A 19788-nucleotide genomic window follows, 5' to 3' on the forward strand; every position below is an offset into this window, starting at 1 on the left:
GCCGCGAGCACTCCCCTCTTGTACTCTTTTAAAAAGTACTTTTATTCAATAGCAGGATGCATGTTACATTATTTAGTTACTGCTTGTTCATAAACATTTGTTTTCAGTGTTTTGAGCCATGACTGGCATAAAGGTCAGGCCCATCTATCGGCCTCTTACCATTCTCTTTTGCTCCTTTGTCCACTGATCTTTGAATTCTTTCCTCCATTTTTCAATTTCATTCTTCTTGGCTGACAGAGGCTGCAGAGGAATAATAGTTAGGACGGCAACAGTTCCTCATGAGGCAGGAAAAAGTATCTGACAGATGAGGGCATGACATTAGAAAGCAAGCCTTGCAAGATGCCTCTTTTTTTCCTTAAACTTGGTGTGCATTTCCTCCTCTCTTCCCCTCCGCCCCCTCAGACCGGGATAAGTCACTTCTGTGAGGTCCCTGTGATGCTCCCGTCTAATCTTTCCAGCAAAGCTGTCTAGCCCACGCAGAGATACAGTACCTGGTAGAATTCCTTCTGTTGGAGCAATCCTGCAGTCTCACAGGCTGAATTTCCAACCTTTATGTCATGTTCCAGGACCATTGTGTAGAGCGCCCGAAGAGGCATGTTGTACTGCAGAGACCAAAAAAGCGAATACAGAGTGACGGGTCACCACTGCAGCTTTCCTGAATTTAAGAGCTTTTGGTAGCTATGACCAAGATCTATTACAGAAAGGCGAGAGTGTCTACACTGGTTAAATGAAGGGGGGGGGTATTTCGGACAACACAGCAGGACGCTGGAAGCAGAAGAGCTTTTATGCTGGGCAGTATTGTACTGACTCCTTGCCTGTCCATCCTTCTGTGTAATTTTCCCAACAATCGCTCTGTGTTATAAGCCCATAGAAGAAAAAAAGGAACTGTTCCAATACTGAGAGTTTCGGGAAGGTTTTTGGAGGCATATTTGCTTAAGCTGGCCTCTACAAGCAGTCCGTGTGTGCGGACAGCCTCACGTTTGCTCCCCCTCCGAAGGGAAGCCCGTGCAGTGAAGCGGGAACATCGCAAGGACCCGTACCTGTTGGAAGATGGCATTTCGTCCCGATTCTGCTATCTTCACCATCCCTTTGGCAAACTCTGTCTCTGTAAAAGGGCAGAGGGGATTAGACACCAGAGTCACAGTCGCAGAGGTGGGTTTGTCAAAGCCAGAGGTCATTCCAGTCAATCGGGATCATTCAGGGAAGAAGAAATTCTGACTCTGTGTCTTTATCTTCAGGCAAAAGCAGCTAAAAGGGTTGGTGTTCGGCCAGCTTCTCACTGGTATACTTTTGTTTGCAACTGTGTGTTCTCGGCTATGATTTAAAAAAAAAAAAAGGCTATCAAAAAGCGTCCGGAGTCCCAGCTGGTTCTGTGCACAGACTCACCGTAGCTCAGACGTTTTTCAATCCAGCTGAGAAGCTCTTTGACGTATTTACACCACATTTTGGCATATTCGAGGGCTGCGTCGATGCCACCTTCACATTTTATCAGCATTTCGTCTGCCTCCTGAACTGCAACAGAATAAATCCAGGTTCAGAACGGCTTTGGCTGATGGGCAGAGGCTCCCCCAAGAGTGGCAAAATTGGAGTCTCAAGAGTTGGTGCTGTGAAATACTCAGATAACAGCCATAAAAAAGGTCTTTCACTGAACAATGTCGTTATGATCTACTTCACGGCCACCCCATGCAGTCCTGCCCGTGGAACCACGCAAGTTCCAGGTAATTTAGACACGTATATTCCTCTGCCCTCCACTTTTAATTAAATATTTTTATTTAATTTGTTTTGAAATCCAAAAGTGAAGGACCTAATGGGTTACCGGGGAGTTGCAGGTGGGATTCTTGTTCCTTGGTGGAACCTAATACAGATTCATCACACTGCAGTGAGCAAATCTAAACACATTTCAAGCTGAAATCTGTGAGAAAGCAGCTTAGAAGTTAATTTTTTTTTTTTTGCTTCGTAGGGACTTTATATGAAGAAAAAGCAATTTTATGTTGCATTTTATGATGCCAGCGACAAGTAGAGAGCTGGTGAGAACCCTCCCGGTGGGCAACGAAGTGCTTCAGAGTATCCCAAGTTTCACTGGGTAGATCCTTACAGCACTTAAAACCGGCAGACCTTGGGGAACTGATGTCTCAGCATTTAGAAATCAAGACCTCGTGAGAAGCTCCTTAACGAGATGTTAATGGATGAACAGGGGAAGATCCGCGTGCCGGAGGAAGCAGCGGGACTACTGAGCTCAAACAGGCATCCGCATCCTTGCTGGCCATCAGCCTGGGACTGATGCCAGCAGAGACACCAGCATTATTCATCCGTGCCGTTAGGAGGCTGCCAGGACCGTTGCCAGGTGATTGGCGAAGTGTTCTCCTGTCACCTCTTTGATTTTTAATTAGCAATGTTACCTGTTAGGTCCGCCTGCACTTGCCTCTCTGAACTGGTTTTGCTCTTGCAGAAACTTTCACTCAGCTGCGGGGGGGAAGAGAAAAAAAGAGGAAAATGGTGAAGGAAAATGCGCAGTCAGAAATTTTGGCGGATTTTTCCAAAAGGCCAGCTGGCGCGCTGCTTTTGCTTAGCGAAGCAACCCCGGGCAGTTAAAATAGTAGCCTGAGACTTGACAGAGGGAAGGTAGCATGGTATAGAAGTCTACCACAAAGAGAAACACGGAGGAAACGCATCATTAAGGCAGAGAGATCAAGGCTGGAAAAGGGCTGCAAGGCTGAATGCTGGCAGCTCTTATTTCACTATAAATCACAAAATACTTGATTTTTATTTTTAAGTTTAGCTCATGGGCTAATACGATTACATGAGAACAGTCGCTGTCGGAGAAAATTTAAGTTCCTGCCCCTTTGTTCATACAGAAAAGCATGAAATGAGGCTGATGATCCCCAAAAGTCCCATTCTGCCCAAAGCAAGCGAAAAAACATTAAGTTCTATTTTGAAGGTCTTCTGTTTCTTAAGGCCAAAATTTTAGAGATTTTCGATGCACGACTCTCGAATGTATTTTGGGTTTGCTGTCTTGTCTGATCTTAACACGCAGAACTCAAACCAGCAATTTCCACATCTTGTTTTTGAGAAAAATATAAATCCAAACAGTAAATGCCTGAATGTTTCCACTAAATGTTATCTGCTCTGTTGCCACCTCCATCACTGTTATAACCAAGTGTCGTACAGGTCTTCTCTGTCTGCTCAAGTAAGAGCTGTAACTGATTTTTTTCAGATGATCACCCAAAGAACAATTTTAATAACATAGAATTTAAGAACATAGAATCGGGCACTTTGGCAATGGACAATCGATAATTTCTTTAATAAAATGGGTCTCATTCTTTGCCTACCGGAACGACCTCTCTTTCCGTGGTCAGGTCTGCGTCATCAGTGCTGTCAGCATCACCAATGAACATATCAACCGTCCTGTATAATGGAAAAAAAAAAAAGCAATGAAATAAATTGAGGTTGCAAAGACCCAGAAAACCAGTTCAGCCCCATTTCTCTACATACGCATTTCCAATGGAGATTTCTATGGCATCCAGGCTCCGGAATATCTCACTGTACCGCTTCCTATTTTCAGGTGTCCCCTCTTGACTGTCGAGACCTGGAGTTGGAGAAGAAATCGTTTAACTGGAGCGCCTGACCCAGAACTCCCTGAGGTTGACAGGACGGTTTCTAGAGGCGCAGGGGAGAGTGGCTGAGCCCTGCTATCCTGCGCGGATTTACGGGGGAGCGTCAAACTGCGATGGTCTGGCAAAGCACAGCGAGGTAAGGCTGAGGGTGAGATGGGATTCAAAAGAAAACTTGGGTAATGGTAAATTCATGCAGGTTCTTTGGGCAGAACCCCTAGAAAACGAGTCTGTGGATGTCCAGGGGAGACATCTAAGCTGATTTTAGGGCTTGCGATCAGACCCAGGATCAGCTGCGAAAACCGCGCGGAAACCTTTATCGTAGCCACTCCGAGCTGAAGTCACGTCACCGTCCTTAGTTCGGTGCTGGCAATGCGCTGGCAGACCTGATGGAGGGGCTCGCAGGACGCGGCGGCATGCCTCGCACCTTGATCAAACCCGTGCGCACGCCACGCAACGTGCGTCGGCAGAACCATGTGCATAGGAAACAGCAGGGCGTTCCCGCAGGCTGGTGGTGCGCGGGCTGGGCTGCCTTGCAGAGTTCGCCCATTCCTTGCGCATCAAGTGTGTGTGTGTCGCAATGTTTTACGTGCAGGGACCATTTCTCAATATTATATGTGCTTATTTGTGGTGATAAGCACCGTTACACAATCCTGCATCTCATTCAGTCCCCAGCGGGTACAAATTATTGGGCATGCAAAATATAAAATGGGCTTGTCCCCACTTGAGGGGCAATGCGCTCCCGCCACGCACCTCTCAGGTAGCAGGGTGGAGGCGAGCACATGCATTTTACATGGGGTGAGTGATGCTGTTAATCTCACTTTCCACTCTGTCAGGTGTTTGTCACTGAGGGCTGAAACTAAAATTGACTCAGGCTGAAACTAAAATTGACTCAGGCTGAAACTAAAATTGACTCAGGCTGAAAGTTGCTGAAAAAAAAAAAAAAAGGAAAAAAGTTTTAAAATATGAAACTGGGCACAATGGGTAAAAACAAAAGAAAACTTCACTCTTCTTTGTCCTTTTGACATTCCAGGAAACAGGATGTGGTTGACCTAAATCTAGAGTTGCTTCACTGATAGCTGAGTTTTTGATAGTGAGCAGCAAGTACTTGCAAATGTTGCTCAAATGATGTTTGGTAGAAAAGTCAGCTTGTGTCTCATCTAGTTATAGCTACTCCTGGGCCTTGTCTCAGTCCTGAAAAACACAGATTTTCAAGGCAGGTTTTGATTAGGAGCTGGCCTGCCGTTAAGGGAGGTGGCAGGCTATACGAACAGCACCGCACCGTTGCTGACCCCAGACTTGCAGAGCCACGTTGCCTCTGGGAGAGGCCGATGACTCCAGGAAACTCCCAGCACGCAGGGGAAGACCCAGCTACTGGGCACCCGCCGGAGGATCCTGGTCATCTTCCACCCTTCCAGCCAAAATGGTGCAGAAGAGCACAAGACTGGCTTGTCTGTACTGGTAATAAGGGAGCCTGTGAGCATGTACATATGCATACGTATCTTTTTTTTACTGTATAAAGACATCAGACAATGCAAAGAAAGGATTCGGAGAACATGCAATTAAAAGAAAGCTGGGCAAGCGTTAGGGATTTTGTTCCACAAAGCTCCTTGTTTGGTGTCAAACGAGAGTGCTCTCTGACAATCGTATAGTTACAACATCCAAGCTGTGAACATCGACCTATCATCAGCTTAAAAATAGAAATTGCTGCGAAGGAGGCCGGGTGGGACACCGAAGCCACATTTCCACTCGCAATCAGTGCTGAGCAGCATGGGCCAGAATCTGTGTTCCCTTCTGCATCGAGAAATGAGCTGGGAACGCTCCTAGCTTACTTGCCTTTGCTGAGCAAATAATTACGATTTATGCTGGCCTTGTTCTTTAAAAGTTTTCTGAACGTTATACTGCAAAGTGGAATAAGACACTGAAAATGTATGGGTTTTTTTTACCATAAACCACTGAGGTCTGAAGGAACTGCAAGGAACCTGCAGAATGGCCTGCCGCGCCTGGGGGACCTGGGGAAGGGATTTAAAAGCACCGATGATGCTGACAGAGAACTGCAAACTGTACCCAGCACCTGTCCCGCTTCATCGTGATAAATCAACATTTCGCGCTCAGTGGGTGACCCGAGACAAGCAGTTTACCAAGCATCTCATCCTGGTTTTTCTGAAAGAGGCACCAATTGCTCACAGTCCAAGACGTAACGAATCCAAGGCATACTAATTTAATTTGAATCCTAACTACTCTCGTTACTTTGAGCAGACGGATGTCTTTAATTTCTCTTGTTTACCACTAGCAGAGGATTGTACAACAGGAAGAGGTGACTCAACTTGAGCAGCACTGGTGATGGGCGAAATGAAGCATTCTGCTTTTGAAAGCAGCTATTGTGAAGCGCTGTAAGATAAGCAAGAACCTCAGGTTCTCGCAAATCTTGTGCTTCATCTCAATAAGATAATACTGTATGTAATACTATAAAAGTAGGAAGGTGGAAAAATCAGACATAAAAAGTTTTCCTAGCCTTGCTGCAGCTGATGTTATTAGCTGCATTCTCACAAGTTTAGACATGTGCTTTCCTACACGCAGCCCCTTTGTCGCTCAGGAGCAGCACCAGTTTGGCCCATCTATTTGAAATCTTTCGAGTGGCTTTTTGGCACGTGCAGGGCTGGGCCAAACGATTCACATGCCTCGTACGTATCTCATCAATTGCCTCGAATGTATTGCTCTTCATTGTCACAGCTGTCATCAGTCAGCCATCTGCCGGACACCTTCAAGATGTCCCTTCCTGAGGAACCGTGGACTCCTGATTGCCCGCTTGCTAAACATCTGTATACATTTCCCTGTACTGGAAGGAAAATGGAGCCCCTGCGCCTGGCAGGCTTGCATAAATATTCATAAACTAATTCAACTTTCAAATCCTGATGAAAGCCCTTTGCCTTGACCAGTGAGGGTTAGGTAGCAGAGCATCCGCTGCGGCGCTGGGATATAGGACCGCAGCCCTGGAAGAGACTCTGGCTGAGTCCTTTGTCCGCTCACTGGGACTCTGCAGCCTTATTTACAAACGGACGCTTCAATTTAAAACCGGTTATCTTACTGGACAACCCAATGACGACTGGAAGGCTGATCTAGAAACTAACTCTTCTGGAGATTAAAAACCATCTATGCTTCTTGAAGGACAGCGTATCCTTATTCTTATCTTAGACAATTCCAGCAGAAACCTCTTCCGGTGTCGGCACTAGACCTGCATCCTAAAGGAAAGCATCTCTGCACAGCCAACGCTCGCGCCGGAGCGGGCCAGCTGTCGTGCGAAGTCCTGCCCCATCCTTGGATGGACAAGACTGTCATCTCATCCGCATCATCCACCTTCCGGAAAGCTCACCGCTCTCCTCTGCCTTTTGCCACCATTATGGGGAGAGCAAGCTCCCACAGTGGAGGGTGTGCAGTGCGTCGAGGATATTTTTAGCAGGAGAAGCTCTTGTTCTGCCGTTCAGCAGAAGCATCACTTCCCTTTCAGCCACAGTTACCGTGAAATGAGGTAAATGTCTAAAGCCCTAATTCAGCGTGGCACCGTTGCCAAACCTCGGTATCACAAGCCTGTTCCTGGTAGCGCCTTCCTCTTCTCTGCGCTCAGTCTTGCACTTTGCAACACAACATCTAAATTTTTCCACCGAGGCAAATCTCCTGTTTCTGCATAAAAGGACTCGCGCTTCTTAGCAGCATCTGTGTAAAATCCCCTGCTTGCTAAGCCCCAACGTGGTTCGAACCAAATTAGGACAAATAAGTCTTGAAAACTCTCAAATTGTCGTCTGCCACTCCTGCGTGAAATCCTCCCTCTTGAACCAAGATATCTCTCGGTGAGCCTCCCCGGTTATGGCTAGCAGCAAAGGATGCTGCTCCGGCTGCCTAGATCAGCATCTCTGTCTGTCTGAGGAATAACAGTTTTGGAACAAAATAATCCAAGTTCCTTGACAACGGTTTTGCAAAACCAAGACCACTTCCCATCTGTCACTCTGATTTCTCATCTTCTCTTCCTGCTCCAGTGGAACAAAGGCCCTGGCAAAAACTGAATTTACAAATCAGCTAATTTTCGAGGAGGTTGGAACCGCTACCAAACAGTGCGATCGCCCACAACTGACAGGAAATACTAGCAAGGTCAGACGTCTTAAATAGCAGTACTGTATTAATGAGGGGATTAATGAAACGTGGTGGGGAGGGGGAAAGGAGAATTTCTTCTTAATACATCTATTCTTTGAAAAAGAAGGTGTGCATGCTGCAAATGTTTCTGAGATGCCAGACAGCAGAAACTGAGCGCAGGTGCATTAGTTTGCAAAATAAAAATGAGGTGATTGCCAGCTTTAGAGGAAAATATTAGTAAAACAGACTTGTCTTGATAGATGGCAGCCCCCTGCAGAACTTAATTGCGTGATGAACCTTGTTTTTTGTAGTACAACTACATTAAACTTCTGGCTGCTTGTTTCCTCAATATTAAGAATAAGGAAACGTTCGCGATGGTAAGAAGAATTTAGCCTGGCAGTGAAGCACAGCAGATGCTTCCAGTACTGGAAAGCAGTAAGGGACCTCCCAATTAGCAACAGAAGGATGAATCTAGGACACTTACTGGCTAAAAAATAAGTCTGAACAAAATCATTTATACCAGTCCTTTTGGTTTTGCAAAAGAGCTGTCAAATAAACCTCCTTGACAGATGAGATTTTGTTGACAAAAGGCACTCTGTGGATACGGCACACTTGGATTTCTGAAGGGCATTTTACAGTCGTGTCACGTGCTGGGTGGCATTCTTGGTTGCATGTTAAAAACTGTTTCACTGACAAACCTAAAAATACATCTTTAATCAACGTACGGGGTTGTTTCTAGAGGGATCTCAGAAACAGATTCCTGCTTTTTGGTGGGATTATTAAATGATCAGACTTGTATCATCATCTCTCCTGGTAAAGTGCTGGATGAGACCAAGATTGTAGGCCAAGAAGTAAGGCAGCTATTTATTAGAGAGTCTTTAAGCGGCCTCAGGAATGGTTAGGCTTCCACTGCAGCGTATAGCTGAACATCCACAAGTTAGGTGCGGATGCCATATCGCCAGGCTGGAAGTCTCTGCCCTGAAAAGCAGAGATGGACACAACAGATAGTTGCCTAACATGAGCTTCACGTGCAAAGCTGCGGAAAGAGGACCTCTGCAAGCTCTGGGTACGTACAAAAGGGGAGCGTCAAGCAGAAACAGGCTCTGCTTGTGCCTCTGCACGCAGTGCTGGGTGATGAGCACGTTAGATGTTAGTGTCAGTTCTGACAAGGGGTTGCGCAGACGTTGCTGAAGACACAAAAGCGCTCTGTAGGGCAAGAGTGGGCAGAAAACTAGTCTCGTAATACAGTTTCCAAACGAGCTCAGCTTATTCAGTTTACCAGAGGCACTGAGACATCCTTTAAGTATCCCCATGTAAGATCATGAGCTATAGAAATTCTGCTAATGGTTTGTCGACTTTCATGGCAAGATCCAGCTGCTGAAAGGCAAGCTGAAATAAAGAGTTTTCTAGCTACAAGGATAGTGACACATTTGAATGTGACAGCAGGGAAAGGTCTAAGGTTGCTTGCCGTGTTTCCTTGCTCACAGAGACAGTGCGACTTTTTTTTTTCACCTCTCTGAAGCGCCAGGGACTGGCCCATGTTGAAGATGGGGCTCTGGCAGGAGGGATGCGTGCTCTCAGGGCGTACAGGGCCCTCTTAGGTGCTCGACTGGTGAGTGTTACTCCGATTCAAACTGATTATGTTCATAATTAAGGTTGGCACCTTTGAGAACAAGAACTTATAGCAAATTTTTGTCAGAGGGACTCGAGCTGATGACATGCGAGTACCACTTCCAATCTCTTAAGGGAAAACGCTGCACCTTCTGCCTCCTGAAAAAGGGGTTTGCACCCTTTCCTCTTACAAAAGTCAATGTCCAGTACAAATGCATCAAATAATTTCATCTGTCAGAGAAAGAGAGAACTGAACAGTCGGGATCTTCGTGGAAACCCCAGTTAGAGGAACTTACAGCTGGTTTCTAGCGCCCATATTGCCGAGGTGGCTCACAGGCTGATCTGCGTCGTATGTCATATCATGCCCCAAAAGCTTACATTACAAACAGTATAAAAGGTTGTTTCAAATGCCATCACATACCACTCGGTTCTGGGTCTCCCATGGCTGAATCTTCAGTGTTTTGGTCTGAAAGCAGCAGAATCCCAAATTACCCAGCTTTGAATCACAGCTGAATTAGTAAAACACAAATTCTTGGTCAGATCAGACGCGAAGAAATTATCCAGAGGCCCATGATAGCCGCCTGTGAAGAAGACCTGCCCAAAATAACTGGCAGAAGTGCCTGTCGGTGAGTGCGGCTGCTGTAGCCAAATCTGCTTCCTGCAGACACGCTTCCGTGTAAGGAAACAGTGTGCAGTGTACATTCGTTTGATCACGCAATTTGCATAACTCGGATGTGTCTTGGTAAACAGCAAAAAAGGGACCGTTTCTGAGTCCTCCTGGCTTCAGTGCTTGCAGCTATCGCAGCAGCCCCAGTTTTTCTACCTGGAGAGCACTCCCTGCTTCCTAAGAAACACCCATGCTTCCAGATACACTGAACAAAGCACGGAGAAGCTGCCGGTGGTGAGGGGAAAGGGCTCTTAAGTTAGAAGAGGGGACAGAAGGGAAAGGATGAGCATCCCGGGTGGGGACGGGCCAGCAGTGGTCCCTGCCTGAGCCACCGTTCCTCTGCTCTCTTTGCCGGTGCGTGGGTGTAGCGGAGCCTTCTCGGAGATCACACAGCCCTTCTCGACTTCTGCTCAGCAAAACCAAAATCTAAACTTTTGAGGGTTTGTTTCTTAAATAAAAACAAGCCCTGATTTTTTTGTCAGTTTTTGATGAGCTAGGGAAAAAGCTTATCGCTTGCGTCAAGATGTTTTTCAGCCTGGGAGCATTCTCCAGACGGTGGACTGGGATGTAAGGCTTTAAATCCAACTACCCCTTGCGCTGTACGATATGCTCCAGCTCACGAGCAATTGATTTACTGGCTGCAAGCACGTAGCTAGCGTTGCTGTCTTTAAAATTGATGAGTGTTGCCTTCGGTTTAGGAATACCGGTGGTGATTTAATGATGAAACTGTGCTATGGGAAATAGAAAACATTTATTCAAAGATTACAGATCGAAGCGAGCAGAAATGGAAGTGAACTTTTTTCTTCTGCAAATACTAGAGAAACTGACAGCAAAAATGTGACAGTCAACAAACTTGTGCTCAGCAATGAAGCTGTTGCTTGTTTTCCCTTCACTAAATAATGAATAATTTAAAAAACTATGTTCTCTTATGCAACAAAAAAATATGCTTGTGGCCCTGGACTCCCAAAAAACATAGTTTCCTTTTCTTCAGCATCTGCTGGAGGCTCAAATAATGCTGCTAAATTTCTTGCGTGAAATTTCTCCCTGCGATTGCGCCACAGGTTTCATAGCAGGCAAATCTACAGGCTCTTGTGTCCCACTAACTACAGCCAGACACAAGGCAGAGTGAAGATTCAGCTGACCTTTCTATCGTTAACACTTGCTTAATTGGAAAAAAAAAAATCCTAGAATCTCAGAGTTACTGTTTCAGTGTTGAATGTTTCAGGCTCAGGTGAATGTGGCGCGTGTGACCAGTTTCTGCTCAGAGCCCGGAGGTAACGGTTGACTTTTAGAAGAGAGTGGGAGAATTGGGATGCATAACCATGGCAAAGTGCCGCTGGGATCAGCGGAGGGGCCAGCACGATGCGTTTCTCCTGTCAAATCTTCCCTAGCCTGTGTCTCAGTTTTGTGTGTTCGATCGGTGTAATTACAGGTATGTTTAGTATAAGTAGAATTATCATACCTTGTTTGCAAAGTGCTTTATTTACAGATAAGTGCTCTAAAAAGTGTTTTTCTAGTCGAAAGGCATTTGTAGCCAAAAGGATTGCAACACAGTACAGCCACACCCCTTCAATTAATGATATAAAAAAGAGCTAATAAAAACAAGGGGGGTGGCTCCTTATTTACCAGAAACATAGCTCAGGATCCCAATTCCCAGTCTCATCAGGCCGTTGCCTAGACATTCTTGCGGAATGAGTATGTCTTTTTTCGGTTGGGTTTTTTTTGGGGGGGTAAAAGTGGAGATGGTAAACCCCTCAACTTTCTTTTGCAGATCACAGGCTCGCAAAAGGGAAGTACGGGAATTGTTGAGAAATGGCCCATCTTCCACTTCCAAGGTAACACAGAGCTGTGTACAGCGTAATACCGTGGTCCTCTAACCGGAGGGAAGCTGTAGCTGCAGTCAGACCAGCACCGATCGCGGAGCAGAAAGCTGCTTCGGCTGCTCTCCTGACACTGAGCTCCTCCAGCGCAGCCTGCAAACTCCTCCTGCATTTCTAACAGGTGAAATTTTTTTTAATTACTCTTTTAGACCAAGCACAATGGCAACTTACTGCAGACAATACACAGGAGCAGCCCCCTATGAGGTCTCATTAAACTTCCCTTTACGTCACTGCTGCTATATTATCAGGCAAATATATTTTCACATCGGCAAGTCTTTTGAAGGCAGGGGAGGAAAGAAACCGAGCAGTGAAAGTGGCGGTGTGGTTAGTGCACTGTCCTTCCTTCCAGCTCCTCGCTGAGAGCCTCGTGCTGAGAGGTCCTGGCTCCGCTGATACAGAGAATATTGGGACGGGACATTCAGTGCTTCCCCTTGAAGCTCACCTGACCCCCGAAACAAAGGCCAGGAACCACCGTGCTTTTCTTCTGAGGAGGCTGAGACTAGTTTTCAGGTGAGGATTTTCCACTAGATTTAAGTACGTCTGAGCTCCCAAGACAATAATGTGCAAAACGGGGATAGAAAGAGCATTAAGGATTCAAACCATCAAACCGCGAAGGTCAGCGTGGCGTAGGACACTACCCTTACCTCCCAGAGGCTGTTAACAGTTTCTTAATTAGCGCGTGGTGCCTGCAGACCTCCAAGGGCTGTGTAAACGAACTATCTCAACCGTCCTGTGGGTCAGTCTAATTCTCCCCCCCTGCCATGCACTGACAAGCAAACACGTGAAAACATTTTGCACAGGGTTATACAGGAATTCGGCAGAGAGAGAAGTCCTGACACACGCCTGCTCGCTCCAACAGACATAACTAAGCCAAGAACAGTTCCCCGGAGCCTCGCGTTTCCGTTCTTCGGTTTCACCATCCGAACGCAATGTGTCTTTATTAGTGGAAAACAGACAGATAGGTGCGGTTTGCCGGCGCAATTGTCAACCTCAATAGAAGGGCTCTCACACCTAAGCCTTTACCTTGCTTTCATCTGTTTTAAAAGCACTGTCTTGCCCTAACGATGGGATCAGGATACAAACAACCCTTGATGATCACTGACTTCTGCTCAGCTTCGGTAGTGACGTGTGCTCTCCGTGCACATGGACACCCACGTGTGTCTGTGCTGAGCCCGGCTGAAAGCTTTCCATCACCACTGAGCAGAGGGCAATAACTACAGCGCTCGTTAGGTTCTCTAAGGTTATGGATTTACCATTGATATTGGCGATAAGGGTTGCTACGGCAGGCTGGATGGCATCCCCGGTCAAAGCAGGATATGCGTTCAGGAAGGAGGAGATGGCTTGCAGTAAGTCTGCCAGTTTGGCTTCAACAGAAACTGAAATAACTTCTCCTAAAATTAAGAAGGGGAAAAATTATAATTTTTTTGCATGCATAAACTCTCACCCTCACCTCTCCCAGGATGAGCTCACTTCAGCACAGCGGTACAGGTACCCGGCTGTTCCTAAATACTCGAGTTCTGCGCGAAACTGCAAATAACAAACTCTGAAGACCAAAGCAAGCAAAAAACCCACGTGCAGTGATGGGCTGGATGTGGAAATCGCCCAGTCCTTAGTCACCAGGGCCAGGACCTTCAATGAGGCTCCACGCTGCCTTTTGTCTGGGTTCTACTCCACGAGCCCAAGCGATGAACTTCCCCGCTTCCTGCTGCAGGAGTCTTGCGTATCTTCGTGTCTTTACACCCAAAGGCCAACCTCCGAGACAAAAATGCAGTCCCAAGCTGGGCACTTGGAAAAGACGCTCAGCGAAGGAGCCAGCCCAGGCAGGTTGAATTTCCATGCGCAGCCGGCATTGTTTGGGGGCTGTTGAAAGCAAACATCTTGTAAAGCTAAGAGCACCCCCGCAGTTAGGAGTCTTGCTCGAGAGGCACGGCCAACCCAACTTGTTTGGCGTGCCTGGGGTAAGGCAGTCACCATGACCTAGAGCTACAGCTTGCGGCTGTGGGTGGGGAGACCAAGATCACAGGGAACTCCAGATGCCTTGGTGGAGAGGGTGGCACTTCTCCAGGAGGCTTCTTGTTCCAGCAAGTAGTTGAAGGGATTTTGTTAATGGTGCCATGCTGTACAAGATTTCTAGAGCGGTACCGAGCCTGTGATAACTGTTCTCTTAATTCTCGGTTTAGGTCTCTCTACTTGGGCTCCAGCCTGGAGAGCGTCCTGCAAGTACAGAGGCTATCCTGGGAAAAAGGAGGAGAGAGGAGGAAAGCGCTGGCGTGCCGGACCGGAAGGCACTGCACTTCTGCTGGAGCTCGTTTCCAGGCTGTGACACAGGCGTGGGCTCCCACCACCACCCAGAGCACCACCAGCTTGAGCCTCTCCTCGACTGGTGGCATTTGGACTCCTTCCCGGTGATGAATCCCGGTTCTCTCAACAGGGTCATCGCGGGCACCCTTTCTTCCAGCCAGTTTAACTCACTCGTGAGTAATTGCAGGTGCTGTCAAGAGCACTTGAAGTGGTTTTGGTTTGTTGTTTTGTTTTTTTTTTTGCATGGCTTTTGGAGGAAACTTGTGCACTTAGAAGGTTAAGTGCTCTGAAAGGTTATCTATTGGTGCAATTCATTATAGGAAAAGACATTTACATAATTAAATATCTGTGCAGAGAGAAGCCACCCTAAATTGTCTGAGGGCTGTCTAAATTGTTTTAAATAAATAATGCAGCAAGAATGAGACAGGATCACTTTTGCTGAACGTAATCTGCTTGTTTTGTAAGCAAATAAGTGGATTGAAAAATATTTACCTTTCTGGAAGAGCTCCCGGAAGTTCTGAAATTTCCTGTCGATGTTCCTCAGGTGTTTGGTGATGCGGAGCACCTCGCTGGCCGTGAGGTCCACGCGGCCGGCGCGATCACCGGGGGCAGGGCTCTGGATCGAAGCCCAAGCAGCAGCCAGGCATCCGGCATCGGCCTCGCGGCCGGGTGGAAGGCGTCTGCCTGGCGATCCGCCTGCGATCCGAGCGCGACCGGCGCTGTCCTGGGCTCCCGGCCCGTTCATGGCGAGGTGGGGGTCCGGTGGGTGAGCCTTTTTCTCAGGCTATGTTTTTGGGTGCACACCTCCGAGGTCTGGCGGGCCGTGAGCACGGCTCCCCCTCATTGAAAGGAGGAGAAGCAGCATCCTGCAAAAGCACCTGGAGACGCAAGACAAGACACTCGGAAAAAAATGGAAGGTGTGGGATGAATTCTCATGCTCTCGGCATTTATTAATTTTCTAATTCAGTAGAGTTGCAACCACTGTTCTCTGAGAAATGACTGAAGCAAGTTTTGATTATCAAGTTCCTTTGCACCCTTTCCTGCAAATGGAAACCCAGGTTTAGGAAACTTTTTCTTAGCGAGGCTTGGATATCAAGAACGAGCCCCCAATATCCATATGCAATAGCGCTGCATTTCCGTATCGGTCTCTCTTATTTACCGTAACACTACCTGCAAGTAAAAACGTTGGTTTAGGTGAGCTGTGGAGAATGTCTTCCATCTCTCTCATTGTCCTTCCTCAGCTAAAACACGGACGAGGAAAAAGCCATCACCTCTCATGAGAAATCTCTGTTTATCCGAAGTACCGCGGCATCTTGGTATTTGCTGGTGAAACCAGAAAATCGAGCCGTTGCCGGTGTCCTGGTGCAGCTGGGCTCCCGAATCTCCGCTGGGCTGCCCCGTGCCTCCGCTGCGGGAAGCGACGCTACGTGCAGTCTGCCTGTGGGACGAGTCTGCAACCTCAGACAGGTGTCAGGCTGTGTGGATTTTCCACATTCCTCTTGGGAGCTGTGAAATTACTCACTTCCCAGGCTATCTACTGGATCAGACCCATCCTCCTACCCGGCTTTCATTAACCCTCTGCTGTCTGAAACTTGTGAAGCATCTTCGTGATTCCACGTGCATCAGGGTATTTTATTTTTTTTACAGAACAGCAAGGCTCTTCGTCAGGAGATTGTGTGACAAAGCGAAAAGGTAAAGCAAGAATTACGCAGACCAGCTGTAAGGTAGCCTGTCTGAAAAAGTAAATAGATCAGAAATGGGTTATTTGCACTAGAGGGTGCTTAGATGCTGCCCTAAGCGTTGAAATGCCCTTTGTTCTGTGTTCCAAAAATATAAATGATAAGCCCCACGCATGAAAGCAGAGCTAAATGTCTTAACAGCGCCGTGCGACGCATCCATCGGGAGGATTTTCATCTCTGACGGAACTTGAGATGGAGAAGTAACGTTTGTGGCCGGCTGTTGGTAGGATTTTTCTCCTCGCAGCCAGCATGAAGTGCAATACTGCCTTCACTCACTAGGTAGAGCGTCCGCGGGCGCTGCCTCCCCTCGTCCTCAGACTCCTGCCCACGCGCAGCCTGTCCGTTTGGCTTTCTGGGCTTCCCGCGTGTTGCCGAGCTCTGCTAGTTGTAAGAGCGACTCCGTCTCATGCTTTTGCCTAAAGTACGCTCATAAGCGTTACGGCTTCTTTTACTGGGGGGGGGAAAAAGTCCAGAAAACCAAGAGGAATAAAGCCCTTGTTTCTCTCTTCTGTGATGATGATGTTAGCCCGGCGGCACTGCCCTGTGCCGGCAGATTCGCTTTTCGCTATCGCTCAATGTCCCTTCCTCGGCCACGCAACGACCGAGAAAAGGGCAACTTTTGGTTTTGAACAGAGGAAGATACGATGGTCAAAAATACCCAAACGGGTAGGGCTGGTCAAAGTCCACATTTAATATTATTGAACTTTACGTAAATTCAGGTGGAGAGCGTCCTTTTACTGACATCAAAGTCCCACGGGGATGGGAAGAAGCACCCGACTGCCAGTTAATAACAGGTGAAAATGTTGCCCTTTGCCTCCCTCCCATTGCTCCAGGTTCCTAATTTGTGATTTCTAACTTCTTTTTTAAATAGGGGCGTACTAACTGCTGGACATCGCCCGAGGTAGATGGCGTATTGTTCCGCCAGTGACCGTCGGCCAGCACAGCCTCAACTCCTCCAGCAGGCAAGTCACCTGAAAGCGCTTTTGGGTTTTATTTGTGCCTTTTCACGCGGTGTCCGTGCAGAGCATCCTGAAGGAAGCGCCCTTCTCGTTCCACCTAAAGCAGAGTCCCTCCCAACCGTTTGTTTTACAGGCCTTCTCCTCCTTCCCTCATCTACCTGTCAGACTTGCTGCGTGAAGAGAGGGAGGATTAACTGAGAAAACAAGTTGAACAAGCCGGCCTTGCACGGCTTCTATGTCTGTCACCGACATGCGCTTTCCTTCCCAGATCCTTCACGGATCCGGCAAAGCTTTTGGAAATCCTCTGCTCATCCCCTGGTGACAGAGTGGAGAACAGGGGACCAGACACGAGCAAACGAATGGTCCCTTTCCCCCTTCTCCTGCTTTTCAGACCCCTTGGTTACGGAAAGTGGGGGATGCGCGCAGCAGGAGTCCCTGCAGGCTCCGTAAACGAGACGTTTGGCTGCGGAGCGTGGTCCCCCTCAGCCGTTCGGAGTCGCCTTCGTGCAAATCTGTTGAATTCGGAAGGACGAAGCGGAGTGATGTTTACTAAGGATGTGCGCTGCCCTGGCAGTTTACCAGTCCGCTGCCTGCCGCGGTAGGTTTAGGACGGGCAGATCTTCCACCCGGGATGGGACTCGGCTTCCCGGCGGATCGCTGCCGTCTGCGGCGCTGGGCACTCTGCAGCGGCAGATGGCAACCGCGATTAGCAGATAAAGTAGAGGCAGGTCACCGGGGCGGCTCCTGCATGTTGTAATTCCGGTCGTGGAGCAACCTGCTCCTCAGCAGGATTTGTCCGAAACGACAATTTTCAGCAGCGTAACGTGAGCAGCAACGTGGGAGGTTTCTCAGGACTCGCTCGCTTAGCGCGTGGGTGTCCGTCTCCTAAAAACCCAACCCTGTATCGGCTAATCGTAGGGATTCTGTTCCTGTTGCCGTTTGTCACCGCTTCTCCATACCTCCGTAGGAGGCTTGGGCATGCTGCGGGGTTGGTTGGTTTGTTTTTTAATGCAGTTCCCATTTTAAAAACTGTTTAGTGAGACATTTCACTGAGTGCTGGTCTCCAGCAGTTACTTTTCTTCTCACTTTTTTGGTAAATAAATGGCAAAGATGTCACTGTGAGATTTTTTACTACGCTGGGTCCTAGGGTGATAGAAAGGAAATGTAATTCCGTCAGGGTCGGAATATCCTTATTACGCTAACCAGTCCACCAGGTAGGAGAGGCTGTGCCTGGGCGTAGAGCACGTTGGCCTTAAAACAATTCACCTTCTGGGAAAACTAACGTGATTTTAGTGGGCTTCTACAAGACAGACAGATGCTGCTGCTCCAGAGATGTCGGGTGGGGGCAGCGACCCGAGGGACGTCCCCGGCCAAGTCAGCCCGCGCAGCCGCAGCCTCTCTGAGCCCCTAAGACGACTCTTCGCCTTCCTCTTTCCTCTCCTTGTTCTTCGCTTCCGTCTCCTTGTCCAGCTTGTACTTGAGGCGGCGGATGGGGTCGGTGATGCTTCTCCAGGTCCAGTCATCAAAATCCTCTGCCAAGAGAAAATTTCTGTCTACCAGCTGGGCAGCCTCCTGCCAGTTTCGGAAGCAAGCGGGGCCCACGCGCCGGATCTCTTCCACGGCGTTTCCGACGATTACCTCCCCGTTTGGCTTCAGCACCACCACCGCGGGCACCTCGGACACGGCAAACCGCAGCTCCAGCTCCCTGCAAGGCAAAGGGGGAAGAAACCTCAGATCGGGAAGGGCGTAGCGGTCCTCGCCGCCCCTCGTCCTCGCCGTCCGAGAGGATTCCCGCGGCTGTCCCGGCGCGGAGTTACGCGGAGCCTATTCGCTGAAGGTTACCCGCTCGTTTGTCCACCGCTGGTAATTAAGAGCCTGATGCGGATCTCTGCGGGGCCGGTAAAAGGGGAAGGGGATTTGGGTGTCAGCTCCCTGGGGTACGGGAGATGCGGGACGGCTGCTGGGAACGTGTTTTACACGAGCAGCAGGACGCTTGAAATTTTAACGTGCTCCAGTTTGTCCTCAAAAGGAGCCGGGAATAATTCTCGGTATTAATTGCAGCTCGTCCTGTCGCTAATGAGGTTACAGCAAATACGTGAGTGCTTCCAATCCGCCTGGCTGCATCCGTCTTTCACGCTACGTGTTCTGCCTGGAGGGTCGGCTGGGAGTTATAAAGAGCGCGTTATAAAATCGGAATACAAATATGTCAGCAAAAAGCGGGATGGAAGGAAGAGGAAATATTTTTGCTTTATAAATAGGTGCAGCCAAACAGCTTTAACGTTTTTTTTCCCATTATCACGTTGCACTGACCGCTCCAGTGGGGACTGAATATGAGGGAAAACACCCGGAAAAGACCCTAAATATCTGAAAACACAGCCGGGGCTGGTCGGAGGGGCCGTTTGCGGCGCGCGGGGTCCGGCCTCGCTACTTCGCCCCGGGGTGCGTACCTTTTGAAGGCGTCCCCGAAAGGTACGGCCAGCCAGCGTTTCGGCATGGACCTCAGGAAAGCGCTCTGCTGCTCCTCCGTCTCGTCCCGGGACACGTACACCAGGACCAGCTGCGAAGCTCGTTCCACGTAAAACTCGTCGGTCAGGCGCAGGAAGAAATCCTTGAGGAGCGGGGAGAACTGCCGGCACCGCGGGCACTGCCCGGACCCGAAGTAGAGCAGCAGCACCTTGTTCTCCAACGCCCGGCCCAGCTCCTGCTCCGTCTCCACCTCGTCCCGTTCCCGGTTGACCGTCAGGACCTTCCCGGTGAAGAGGGCGGCCATGGGCGGGGAAGGAGGCCGACCCGATCCCGCGGCTCACGGTGAGTGCTCGGCGGTGGGAAGGGGTGCGGAGCCCCCCGGATCCTCCTCCCCGGCTCCCTGGCCCCGCAGCGGCCGCACCCGCC

The 19788-nt window shown here is 48.7% G+C and overlaps 2 protein-coding genes across 2 annotated transcripts in view; both read right to left on the minus strand.

The window, feature by feature from the left end:
- Nucleotides 1-9793, minus strand: part of GMIP (GEM interacting protein) — a 17432-nt gene extending 7639 nt beyond the window's left edge. Inside the window, exons 1-8 of the mRNA XM_009328704.1 lie at nt 9772-9793; nt 3493-3586; nt 3330-3405; nt 2400-2463; nt 1387-1512; nt 1041-1105; nt 492-602; nt 160-240 (exon numbers count right to left, since the gene is read on the minus strand). Coding sequence (XP_009326979.1) covers nt 160-240; nt 492-602; nt 1041-1105; nt 1387-1512; nt 2400-2463; nt 3330-3405; nt 3493-3586; nt 9772-9793 — 639 coding nt within the window. The remainder of the gene's footprint in view (nt 1-159; nt 241-491; nt 603-1040; nt 1106-1386; nt 1513-2399; nt 2464-3329; nt 3406-3492; nt 3587-9771) is intronic.
- A 6644-nt stretch (nt 9794-16437) lies between these two features.
- On the minus strand, nt 16438-19666 carry NXNL1 (nucleoredoxin-like 1). Its single transcript, XM_009328702.1, has 2 exons — nt 19344-19666; nt 16438-18601 (listed from the first exon to the last, which is right to left on the minus strand). The coding sequence occupies exons 1-2, from the start codon at nt 19664-19666 to the stop codon at nt 18304-18306; spliced, it is 621 nt and encodes a 206-aa protein (XP_009326977.1). The 3' UTR covers nt 16438-18303.
- Nucleotides 19667-19788: the final 122 nt, after the last annotated feature.

The sequence above is a fragment of the Pygoscelis adeliae genome, unplaced genomic scaffold (assembly GCF_000699105.1).
Source record: "Pygoscelis adeliae isolate BGI_AS28 unplaced genomic scaffold, ASM69910v1 Scaffold417, whole genome shotgun sequence".
Taxonomy (NCBI): domain Eukaryota; kingdom Metazoa; phylum Chordata; class Aves; order Sphenisciformes; family Spheniscidae; genus Pygoscelis; species Pygoscelis adeliae.

Bases quoted from the DNA above. Each gene is read 5' to 3' on its own strand.
- NXNL1 (XM_009328702.1), bottom strand. From the start codon at position 19,666: ATGGCCGCCCTCTTCACCGGGAAGGTCCTGACGGTCAACCGGGAACGG. The intron at 18,602-19,343 runs GTACGCACCCCG...TTTGCCTTGCAG, and splicing joins TTCGGGGACGCCTTCAAAAG to GGAGCTGGAGCTGCGGTTTG.